Source organism: Mustela erminea, chromosome 10 (assembly GCF_009829155.1).
Source record: "Mustela erminea isolate mMusErm1 chromosome 10, mMusErm1.Pri, whole genome shotgun sequence".
NCBI classification, from domain to species: Eukaryota; Metazoa; Chordata; class Mammalia; order Carnivora; family Mustelidae; genus Mustela; species Mustela erminea.
In genome coordinates, this window is record NC_045623.1 from 10560974 (window position 1) to 10573803 (window position 12830).

A 12830-nucleotide genomic window follows, 5' to 3' on the forward strand; every position below is an offset into this window, starting at 1 on the left:
ACAGATCCAAGGTGCTCAGACAACCCCCAAGAGGATATACACCAAACCAACCAACCAAGACATTTCACACACACCTACATATATCATGGTTAACCTGCTAAAAACCCAAAATAAAGAGAAAATATTGATGGCAGCTGGAGGAGAAGAGGGAGGACCACATTACATACAGAGGAATAAAGATAAGAATTAGAGTAGACTTCTCATCAAGAACTACATAAGCCAAAACAAACAAACAACAACAAAAAAACAAAAACCAAACCAGCACATTTTTAAAATAGTGAAAGAAAAATATATAAATAAAAACAGCTGTCAGTTTAGAATCTACACCCAGAACAAATCTTTCAATTATAAGAACTACATAAGCCAAAACAAACAAACAATAACAAAAAAGCAAAAACCAAACCAGCACATTTTTAAAATAGTGAAAGAAAAATATATAAATAAAAACAGCTGTCAGTTTAGAATCTACACCCAGAACAAATCTTTCAAAAATGAAACCAAACTAAAGACATCTTCAAAAAAACAATAGGTGAGAAAATTCAGTGCCAGCTGGCATGCTGTGTAATAAATGTTAAAGGGCAGAAGAAATATGTTACCAGGTTGAAACTTGTATGTATGTAATCATATAAGGAGTTTTGAAAATGGTAAAATGAGTACTACCCTGCAAAATAAGGAGCAGACTAGTGTAGTTGTTACATGTAACAACTATCTATGTTACAACTAGACTAGTTGTTACATGTAACAACACGGATGGACCTCAAAACAATGACCCACTGAAAAAAGGCAGGCACCAAAGAAGAACATAATATTTGATCCCATTCATATAAAATTCTAAAAACACAAAATAATCTCTAATGACAGAGATTAGACTAATGGTTTCCTGTGGGATGAGAAGGGAGGATGAATGGGTGTGGATTACGGAGTATAACAGACATGTTCACTGCCCTGATGGCAATGATGGTTTCATGGTTCCACACTCATATGCCCAAACTCATTACCCTGTGCACTTTATAGGCACACATTTTATTAAATATATTATGCTTCAGGGCACCTGGGTGGCTCAGTTATTAAGTGTCTGCTTTTGGCTCAGGTCATGATCCCAGAGTCCTAGGATTGAGCCCCGCTTCAGGCTCCCTGCTCAGCGTGAAGCCTGCTTCTCCCTCTCCTTCTGCCCCTGCTTGTGTTCTCTCTCTCTCTCTCTCTGCTAAATAAATCAATAAATTTTTTTTTAAATTAAAAATAAATACATATATTATACCTCAATAAAGCTGAAAGGGGGGTCATTAAAAATAAAATTACAATGAGATGCCATTAGACACCTATTAGAATGGCTTAAAATAGGCTTTTAGGAGCTAACAATAATAAATAGTAAGGAAGATGGTGGACAGCTGAGCACTGCTGGCAAAAATGTGAAATGATACAACTACTATGTAAAACAGTTTGATGGTTTTTCATAAAGTTCAATACTCACTTTCTAACCCAACCATCCTAGCCCTATTTATTTACTCAGGAGAACCATATCCATATGTCCTCATACATGCCTGTATGTGCATCATTATACCAGATTAGCTAGCTGTATGCTTAGGATCCAACAGGATTAATCTCAAAAGCTGTATGCTGAGTAAAAAAGCCAGACTCAAAAGTCTGCATACTGTAGGATTCCATTTTTACTACATTCTGGAAAGGCAGAACTCTAAGAACAGAAATCAGATCACTGGTAGTCTGAGGTTGATCGTGGACAGAGGGATTGGTTACTAAGGGATACAGGATGCTTTTAGGATGATAGAACTGTTTTATATTTTGACTGTGCGGGTTACTGGAATGTATGTATTTGTCAAATTCATAGAACTGAATATCTCTAAAGGGTGAATTTTACTCTATATAAATTAAACTTCAATGAACTGATTTTAAAAATTAAGCATCCCAACCATGAAAGCAAACCCCTGAAGTTTTTCAGTGCTGCTTAAAGTCATGTCATACTCAATCCAGTACTTTTAAACATTTTACTAAATACAATGGGAAATGTTTAGAAGCTTTTCTTGCGGTTTCGTACTCTGAAGCAAAAGCCACTCTAGGGGAAAAGGTTGAAACAGTACATAGGAACCAATAAGGTAACAAACAAATGTGCATTCCAATGTCAGCGAATTTCACTGATAGACACTGGGGAAACGCTGCTGGAGATTTGAAGAAACAAGTATGAGACCAACGCATGGGGTAGGGGGCAGTTTGCTATTTAGCTGGAAGAGAAAGAACAGCAGTGATTTCTAACATGTTTCAGCGCAGGATACTTTATAGGTTCTGTTTCAATAATCAAATACATGAAGAACTTCTCTTTTTAAGAAAGCATTGAAGGTAAAATGTATGGGAGAAGGGCTACTTACTACTCATATCTTTAATAAAAGAATGATTTATGGAAAAATTGTGGACATATGTTTAGTCATGAGGAAATGGCTGTTTTAACTCAAATAGAGGGCCGGGAGCCAGAAATATCACAAACAAGGTTTATTCACTAAATAATTCCTATGTAAGAATTTTCCTTAAGAAAATTGAAGTATACCAGATATATCCGTGTAGTTTTAGAAATACAAGTCTCTTAATATATGGTAGAATCTGGGTGCCTAGGTGGCTCGGTTGGTTAGGCAATTGCCTGTGGCTCAGGTCATGATCCTGGAGTCCAGGGATTGAGTCCCGTACTGGGCTCCTAGCTCCACAGGGAGTCCGCTTCTCCCTCTGACCTTCTCCCCTCTCATGCTCTTTCTCACTATCTCTCTCTCAAATAAATGAATAAAATCTTAAAAAAATATATGGTAGAATCTTTACAATAAATGAAACTGGACGAGACCCTGAAAGTCTTCTGGCCCACAAAGAATTAGTTCGTATATAGCAAATCTCTTAAAGAATCTCTTGAAGAACATTGTTCAATTTTAAGTGCTCCAAATTTATTTTTCTTTCATGATTAACGGGTGTCAGTAGGATGCTAACAGCGGATTAAAAACACACAAAACACCCTGAATGTCTCTCTTTAAATATGTATTTTTTTAAGAGTTAGATGGTAATTTTTAAAAAGGAAATTAGTGCTATAGAAAAGACATTTTAAAGAGAGATGTTTGGGAAGCATCTGGGTGGCTCAGTCAGTTAAGCGTCTGACTCTCTGTGTCAGCTCAGGTCATGATCTCAGGGTTGTGAGCTAGAGCTCCACGCAGGACATGGAGCCTGCTTAATGATTCTCTCTTCTTCTCCCTCTGCTCTTCCCCCCACAACACTCTCTCTCTCTCTTAAAAATAAATAAATAAAAAATATAGAGATTTGGAGAATTTTCTATTGTTATGTGATTTTTGCTGTCCGAAGTAATGGAAATGTGCCCATATGTCAAAATCTCTTAATGTGAACACTTAAAATACTTAGAAATAGAAAAACGTAAACTTTTTTACATTTACACATTTTACAAATATATAAAATTTACAAATAAAGAGTTTCAGGGCTTCTGAACTCATTTGTTAAAAAAAAACAAAGAATTCCCATTAGAAGGAAATTTGCTAGCCAACTTTCAAGAAAACTTTGGCATATTTGGTAGATAAGACAAAAAATTAGAATAATAATTTAGTTAATAATCAATGATGAACTACAATTTGGATCTTTGGATTTTTGTATTATACCTCTTTCTGCTATATTAGCCACAAAAACCAGATTCTAAGTAAATTGAGCTTAAAAACCAGACCATCAGATCATATTATCACAAAGGGTTAAGCAATGACTATAATAAGTAAATAAACAAATGAAGCTTATTACCTCCAAAAACCATATATTATCTTGTGCTGTTAACAGGCTTTTGTATTTAATAACAATAACAGTAAATAAAAAATTTTAACAAAGATTATTAATTTTGTGTTTAGCATTCTTTAAAAATGTTTTGTTTATGCTTTGTAATTATAGAATGTTTGTACAGCAGTCCATGTATAGAGTTTGTTAATAATAAACATACACATACTGGGTGTGTATTAGCAACATTTTTACTGAAGGGGTGCAAAATTTAAGACAATAGATTAGAAACAGCTGTCTAGTAAAATTAACAAATAATTATAAAGCCTTTGTAGTCCCGTACTGTCTGGCACAATGCTAGATGCACAGTAAATATTTAAAACTATTTGCTCAGTGACCACCTCTGAATGCAAAAATGTGGTAGTTTCTATGTTTTTTGTGTATGTATGTATTTCTCCCTTAAACTATGCATTTCATTTGGTAACTAATACCTCTGCCTGAGTATATATGTGTAAGACACCATGACCACAGAAGCAGTAGTGCTCAGTGGTGGCAGTTTCTGAATTTAAACTACCTGAGTCTAAATCTTGGCTCCATAATTTATTAGCTATCTAACCCTGAACAGATCATTTTCTGTGGCCCAGCTTCCCTATATGCATAATCAGGACAACAGCAGTACCTATCTCATTGCTTTGTGGTGAAGATAAAATGAGTTAATGTGTGTAAAGTCCCTGACCTATGTCTGACATATGGAAGTGCTCACTGCAGGTTAGTTGCCAAACACACACATTACAAATACACACACACACTTGGGGTTAGTATACTGATATGTTTATATTTCATGTAATTTTATTTTATATTTCTGGTTTACAATACGTATGTATTTTGAGTTCTGGGCACTCATTTAAGTACTTTACACAGAATATCTTTGTTCATCTTTAGAAAAAAGATGACATAACAATATAAAATACTTTTCTTATTCCCATTTTATAGATGGAGAACTGAGGTCCAGAAAAGTAAAATAACTCCCTTAAGTTCACCATAGCCAACATATGATAGATCGAGGAAGTCTGGCTTTTTTTTTTTTTTAAGATTTTATTTATTTATTTGGTGGTTGCAGAGAGAGAGGGAGCCAGAGTGACAGACTCTCAAGCAGATTCTGAGCTGAGCAGGGAGCCCAACATGAGGCTTGATCCCATGAACCTGAGATCATGACCCCAGCAGAAACCAAGAGTCAGATGCTTAACTGACTGAGTCACCCAGGCTCCCCAGTCTGGATTTTAAATCACTGCTTACCACCTCCCCACTGGTTTAATATTACTGAATATTACTCCTAATACTCCCTAATATCTTCATTTGTATGATGCTTGTTATTCTATAAGATAAACTTTCACGGACAGTGAGTCTCATAACCAGCCTATGAAGTGAGTAGGGCAGGATCATTATCCTCACTTTTATAGGAGAGGAAACTGGTACCACTGAAACCATGGGAGTGTTTCAGTAGAAGTGTTTCTGTGTCACAAACATCCTGGCTGCCTCTGTACACAGGGAGTCATTCACCATAAACCTACGAGTACTTACAACGTGTCAAACTCAGACATCTGTGCTGAGGCTGTGAGCTCTGGACCGGCCCTGAAAGCGTCACAGCCTAGTGGGAAACACAGGTATGGAAAGAGAGAATCACTGTATACAATATGTAATCTCTAAGGGGGATAGGAAAAAAAGTGTTTATGAAGCACAGAAGGAGGGACCATCTGTGCCGGGGAGGTCTTAGAAAAGGCAAAGGTGGCAACGGGGGAAGGGGAGGCTTTCCGGGAAGACAGAATGCATGTGTGTGAGTGTGAATCCGTGTCTGTGACCATGACCGTGTGTCCAGCCATGGCTAGGTATGGGTCTGAGTGTGTACCTGTTTACAAGAGCTTGCTCACAGATTAATGTATGTACAAGCAGTTCTGTCAGTGTGGAATCAGTGAACCTGAATATAAAGAAGAATGTGTCTGGAACCACACACACCTTGGCAGAATCTGACCTGCCCTGCTACCTTCCCTCTTTTCCTTCTCCCCCCCAAAACGGGTACCTGGTACCAGTGGTAACCAGAGATACCAGTGGCTTCCCACTGCAGTAATTGTCTCAGGAGCTATGGTGATTAGACTCACTGGGTTTCTCATTCTGTCAATCTGAATGTGCAGCAGCCTAACAGAGCCAGCTAGCTTACGTGAGCAGGGGTGAGGTGGAAAGTACAGTTATCTGTGGGTGCACATCTGTGTACACTTCTGGCTATGTTGAATGCTTAGCATTGCTGCTCTTAGCCAGACTGGGGAAATCTCCTTTTTCCCTTCATCTTCACCACCTTGGGGAGTTCACCCACTCACCTGTTTCCACTGCCACCTAAATGGGGCTGGCTTTTGCCTCCACTTAAGTGTCCTGGGGATATCTAAAACGTACTTCTGTGCTGGGGTTGAGCAGAGGCAAGGCTGGAAAGTGTTGGTGCCCATTTTCCTTGGAGACACTTCCTACTCTCCCCCCCACCCCCACCCCATTCCTGGCCAGGCATCTCACATAAGCTGAAAAATGTGTGCAAAGGCAAACAGGACTGGTGGTAGCCATGAGGGTCACTCCCAGGGGTAGGCTGATCAATCCTCTCCCCTGATGATAAAAACTGTTTTTAGAGCAAAATTGAAAAAGAAAGAAAAACAAGGGCTCCTCTCTCCACAAATGTTCCCCCAGGAGTTACTGAGGTGGGGAATAAGGCTACAACATTCTTTTATTTCTTTTAAGCTTACACAATCAAAAAAGCTAAAATGATTGCAAATAATACATAGTCAGTGAAGACTAACAGTATATCTATAAAGTGGTAAAGTAATTGAACTAGATTTTCCCTTTTGTTAGAAGGCATATAAATTCAGGGCCATGGGGTCATGTAAGGCAAAGGCATAATGTACTGCGATACACTGGAGATTTGTGTGGGTTTACACCCGGCCCAATGCACTGCCTCACAGCTAAATATTCAGATGGTAAAATAAGCCAAAATGAACCACAATAATCAACACATGTAATTTTAACTTGAATGAATGAAGGGCAGAAAGAAAAACAAACATATTTAGAAAAGTAGGATGGTCTCGTGGTACAGTGCTCTCTGAAATTACAATTCCTGGATTCTTTTCCCAGTTCCACCAATGACTTAATCTATTGAAAAGGTTCCTTGTTTTTTTGTTTTGTTTTTTTTTTTAAATCATATATTGGAAAATTAATCCAGTGGCAGGATATACTTAAAAAATACGAATATGTTCAATCAAGTCTTGTTCAAGTGTCTTTTAAAATGTAAATGATCACAAAAATAAATGATCATTAATAAATGATAGCTGTTTCATATCTGAAGATATTTACTATATAGTATATATTTTCAGTGCTGGACACAAATATTCTCCTTAACATTAAGAGAAGATACTGTTTTTCTAGAATGTGAGGAGAATTTTTCCATAGTCAATATGTTGTTTATTTGCCCTTAAATACTGCATCAATAATCTGAAAAAGAGAAATAGTCTGATAATGGCTAGAGACTCTGTTTAGAGGCTAAGGTTTCTATCATGGACTGCTTTCAACTGTTATATTTTATGGCACAGATTCAGTGGGAATCTGATCTGCTAAAATATTTGGGCTGTGAAAACTCCCACACTGTGACAGATGTCAAGTCCAATTAAGTGACTCATGTCCAGGTTTCTGTCCAATAGGATTTCCCATTAAATATCAATTTAGGGAAAAAAAATTCCATCCCCCTTCTTAAGCCTTTATCTCTTCCACCATCTCCAGGCTGAATCAATTGGTACCAGGAGAGCCAAGAAGCCACACACGCATCTCTGCCTCTTTGCTCTGGCTCTCCCACCCTCTCGCGTCTTTCTCCGCTTCCCTGTCCCTGTTACTCCGGGAGACGTGCACTTTCCACCAACCTTCTCCAAGCGTCTCCAAGCCAGACTATATCTATTTTGCTGCAAGGTAAAGAAAGGAGGGGGTGGGGTGGGAGATGTAAGCAAGCCTTGAAAGACTTTGAAACTGCAAATAGGTGTCTGTTTATACAACCTACAAGTAAATGAGGAAAGAGGAAGAGGCAAGCTTAGCCCCGAGTTACAGTATTGTGTTCCTGGGAACTGGGGAGACATCAGCTGAACAAAGCCTTATCTCAAAAAAAAAAAAAAAAAAAAAATCACTTCTGAGGAAGATCGCATCTCTGCCTCGCACTTCCCAGTTTCTGCTCAACCGTATTAAGGGAAGGAAAGGAGTCCTACTGGAACTGGGATCTTATCTTAACCATCTTTCTTATTGATTCTTCCGCTATTAGAAAGTGGAGGAATCAGTCCTTTGATGTGATTGTGTTTATCTCTGCATCTCTTTTGTTATTTATAGAGACCTAGAAGAGGAAAAAAGGCACAAGACTTTTCAACACCTCACTTAAAAAAAATCAACAACGAATTTCCCGAAATGTTTGAGAACAATTAAAAGGAAAAGGCGTTTGTGGTCTATCAACTAAGTGAACAGTCATTTATATCGTCCACAGCCCGAGATATTATCTACCCTCGCTGTGGACACCAGCGAGATGACAGCTGCTTTTTCATATTCGAATGTAATAAATATTTGCTGCTTTTAATATATTTCGGAATTTCTCCCCTCTATTCTTTGGAATTTGTAACTCTAAAAGATTGGAGAAAAGATTATCGAAAAGGCTTTTACAAGGTAAGTCTTCTTTTTTCCACCTTGGAACTAAGTTATTCATATTGCATTTACGGATGTATTTCAGTTCATTGTTAAATAAATAAAATGTACCCACGACACGTTATTTATGAATATTTTAAAAAGATATCTGAAGGAGAATTTAAGGGCAACCCAGGAACTTTTTAACCGAACTACAACTATGTTGTTGCTTATTGTGATTTTCCATTACTCGCCAATTTATTTATGCCCTTTCAAGCCGAATGTGCAAATGCAAGTTGTTCTACTTCATAAATGTATCTGTGAAAAGCCCGTAGGGAGTCACAAGTAGTTCACTTGGAGCATTTGTTTTTATTTCGCCTTAGAGGACCTGCTTTCCTTGCAGCGCAATGAAAGCCGGCTTGTAGACAAATTCGCTCCTAGGCAAGTGCGGTGCTAGGAGCAGATCACACATCCCTGGCTTTTGTTTCTCTAGGAGCAAGCCCTCCTACTTGTCGCCGCCGCGGATTTCTCCCCCGGCGAGCGTCGCTCGGGCTGCACTCGCTGCCCCACGGCCTGGTGCTCCCCCGGCGCCTGTGGTCGGTGCGCGCCGCACCCGCGGGTGCGGACCCCTACTGCTGGCCCTTTTCTTCGAGGCCGAATCCCCCTAAGCCCCGCGGTTGTGCCCCCCTTGCCGACCCCCGCCGCCAGAAGGCGCGCGGTCGGGGTCGGAGCTCCAGGCCTTCCGAGGAGCCCGGCGAGGCGGTCTTCCAGGAGGGCGTCGATACAGGAGAGCTGAGCACTAACCAGCTCGGTCTTGGCCAGGCCGCGGCACCGCTGCAGGATCTCCACTCCGGGCGCCTGAGCACCGGCCTTCGCTCCCGGAGGGGACGCTCGAGGCGTCTCCTCCCGCCCCCTGTCTTCCCTTCCCTCCCAGCCTCCCCTCCCGCCGCGATCCGGCCGCCGGCATTTTCCCGGAAGGTGGTCTGCCGACCGCTGGGCGCATTGTCTCACCCCCCCCCACACACACACAGTCGCCGTTCCCCTAGGTCCCCGATGTGTGCGGCTGTCTGCGTGACAGATGGTGCTTCGGGGAGCCGAGAGGGCATAAGGGTCAATTTTCTGTAGAAAGGAGCCTTCGCGTTTGTTCAGTCATTGCTTTGTTTTTTCGGAGACGCCTCCGGATCCGGACCGCCTTGTCTGCCGTCTGCACTCGGGACCGGGGCGCATCTCCCGCGCGGGGCGCCCTCCTCAGCCGCGGCCGCCCCGCACTCCCCAAACCAGCGTGAGGGCCACAGGCGCCGCTGCCTCCGGCTGCTGGGTCTAAGGCCCTCGGGGCAGGAGCGCCGTCAGCGTCTCCCCACCCCACGTAAACCCCAGAAGTGCCCGCCGTTCGCAATCATTCGTTTGTCGGGGAAGGGAAAGTGAGGCAGACGGCTTTGCGGAGTCGGTACTTGGCCGGAGGCGGCACGGAACGCGGTCGCAGCCTCCTGGGCCTGCCCTCTCCCCGGGGGACCAGGCCCACAGACCGCTCTCCGCCTCTCGCAGGCCGAGAAGTCAGGTCCGGGATGCGGCCGGGGCCCTGCCGGGACCTCGCTGGCCCTGGCCCCCGCCCCGTGGGGAGGTTCGGGGCTCCGGTCCCCGGGCCAGCGCCTCTCGGCTCGCTCCCTTCCCCGGGGGGGCCAGTTGCGCGGAGCGCGCCCGCCTAGGGTGGGGAGGGGACCCGGGATGCGCCTAGGGCCGACCTGGTAGGCCCTCGCCTGCTCTCTCTCGGATCCAAAGAGGACCCCGCTTCCTTTTATTGATTGATTTTCTGACTCCCCCCTCAGCCTCCAAAATGATGCTGAGTCCGGACCAAGCCGCCGACTCGGACCACCCCAGCTCGGCGCACTCGGACCCGGAATCTTTGGGCGGCGCGGACGCCAAGGTGCTGGGCAGCGTGTCGGACCTGGAGCCCGTGGAGGAGGCCGAGGGCGACGGCAAGGGCGGCAGCCGGGCCGCGCTCTACCCGCACCCGCAGCAGCTGAGCCGAGAGGAGAAGCGCCGCCGCCGGCGCGCCACCGCCAAGTATCGCTCGGCTCATGCCACCCGCGAGCGCATCCGCGTGGAGGCCTTCAACTTGGCCTTCGCCGAGCTCCGCAAACTGCTGCCCACGCTGCCCCCGGACAAGAAGCTCTCCAAGATCGAGATCCTGCGCCTGGCCATCTGCTACATCTCCTATCTCAATCACGTCCTGGACGTGTAGAGCCTGGGGCGCGGCGGGAGGCCGCCGGTCCGGAAGCCGGGGCAGCCCCCACGGACCCGGGCGGCCGCTGTGGGCTGGCGGACGAGGCGGCGGCCCAGGCTGACGGCCGCCGGGAGAGGCCTGGACGCGGGAGGAAGCTCGCCACGCGTTCGAGTTCTCTCCGGTCAGCAGGGAGACAAGGGGTTTCCCACTCGGGAAGGTGGGGTTGTCTGCCGAGTCTGGGGTTTGCGGGGGGCATTTTCCCGGCCAGGCGTGCCTCCTGGAGGCACCCGAGACGCACCGCCTCCAGGCCTCCCCTCCGTGTGTTAGGATCCCTTTAAGCGTGGTTGCTTTAGCTCAGTGGAGACTTTTGAGTTCTCCTACATTTATCTCCCACAGATCTTCATGTTTTGAAAGGATGAGGGCAGAAGCTCAGAGTAAAGACTCTTTAACTTTAGACTATCTGGGATTTTTCTAATTGACAAATCACCTAACATTTGGAGGCTTTGGGAAGGACCGTCATCCTCCAGTGTAAGAGATTTAAGGCACGGAAAGGTGGAACAGGAAAGTGTCCATTCTGCTGTGAAAAGGAAGTTATATTGGAATCCAAATAAAACAGACAAACCCTCGATATTGGTAAGCTCAAAAGATATATTGAGAATAGACACACTGTGGGAAGATTTGAGCTGGGTGAGATTTTACTCCAAGGTATGACACTGATGTAGACGAGAGAATCCATATTTAAATGGAAATTTTAATATCTGATTGCTTTTTCAGGCAAAGTGCCCCTTTATATATCCAAAAACATCTATTTGTGACCTTAAACATGTGGACCCATAGGTGCAGTTAGAAAAAGACAACCTATTTTTATTTATGTTAGAAGGAGTAGAGTATTTTTTTCAAGACATTTATTTTTCAGAGTGGTGATAATTTTACTTTGGATACTCTGTGCCAATTTATTTATAGTCAAGTGTTTACACTTTTTCCTGTGGAATAATTATGTCTAACTTTTTACGTGTTTGTTGAGATTATACTGTGGTCTTTCTTTTTGCTCTAATTATATTGCACTTGTATAACAAATTTCCCACTTCTCCCTGTTTCTAAACATATTTTATATATTAAGATGTTTGTTCTTGAAAGGTTCTTTTGTTGTGAGATCAGCAACACTAGCACTTCACTATTATAGTTTTTTAAAAAAAAGTAAGTGTTGTTATTCTTATCTGTAGTTATGTCTGAAAAGTACTTTACAAGCTGTTTATAAGGAGAGTAGCTTCTGTGTGTGTGTGTGTGTGTGCTGTTTGTGCGTGGGATGATTTTAGGAAATTAAGTTATTTTCCTAAAAAAATTTCAAAACTACTTTCCTCTGTGACAACCAAAAAGAAAAGTCTATAACCTGAAAATGTTTCATGTTCTCAGCTGTGAAACTCTTAAAACAAGGAGTGTATTTTAGAGACAAGGGAAAAAAAAAAAAAAAACGCATCTGCTATCCAAAGATTTTAGTCTTTTTCAGGGTTTTTTTGTGTCTCTGTTGCTTTATATAATGCAATATTTTGTAGTGAAAATAGATATAATCTGGTTTCTATCTGACAAGTTTTTCATATCTCATGAATGGTGCGCTGTTTTGCATATAAATAAAGGTATCAAATCAAGTCCTCTCCTTTACTTAAAGCATACTGTCTAAAAATAATAAACATACTTGTTGAGCATGAAATACCTTAATGGACACAGTCCTTAAAAAGGAAATAGTTAAAAAAATCACAACCTCCCTCCCCCCCACCAAATCTTAAGATGTTTGTGTGTTCAGATACTTGATGCTTTTCCTAAAGTTGGATCCTAACCACTCTGTTATAGCTGTTCCACATATGATGGTGACATAAATCACGTTTGTCTGAAATGAGAAGTAAATTACAGTGTTTATATAAAAATATTACTTGAATCATGGATTCTTTTGGCCTAAAAAGAATTTAGGGAACTGAGGCCCAGGGAGGTTGAATGCCCTGCACTAGATCCCATGGCTACTTACTGGCAGTAACAAGACCCCACGATGATGACACTCAGTCCTCATGGCACTTATTAAGAAAAAGGTGTATACTGCAGCACTCAAACATCTGATTAGGACATCGATTTAAGACATGACACCTGCAAACAAGAAACAAATTAAGTC

The 12830-nt window shown here is 42.7% G+C and overlaps 1 protein-coding gene across 1 annotated transcript; it reads left to right on the forward strand.

The window, feature by feature from the left end:
- Positions 1–5369: 5369 nt before the first annotated feature.
- Positions 5370–12569, forward strand: NHLH2 (nescient helix-loop-helix 2). Its single transcript, XM_032303302.1, has 4 exons — positions 5370–5423; positions 7570–7752; positions 8161–8487; positions 10272–12569. The coding sequence occupies exon 4, from the start codon at positions 10280–10282 to the stop codon at positions 10685–10687; it is 408 nt and encodes a 135-aa protein (XP_032159193.1). The 5' UTR covers positions 5370–5423; positions 7570–7752; positions 8161–8487; positions 10272–10279; the 3' UTR covers positions 10688–12569.
- The last annotated feature ends 261 nt before the right edge of the window (positions 12570–12830 follow it).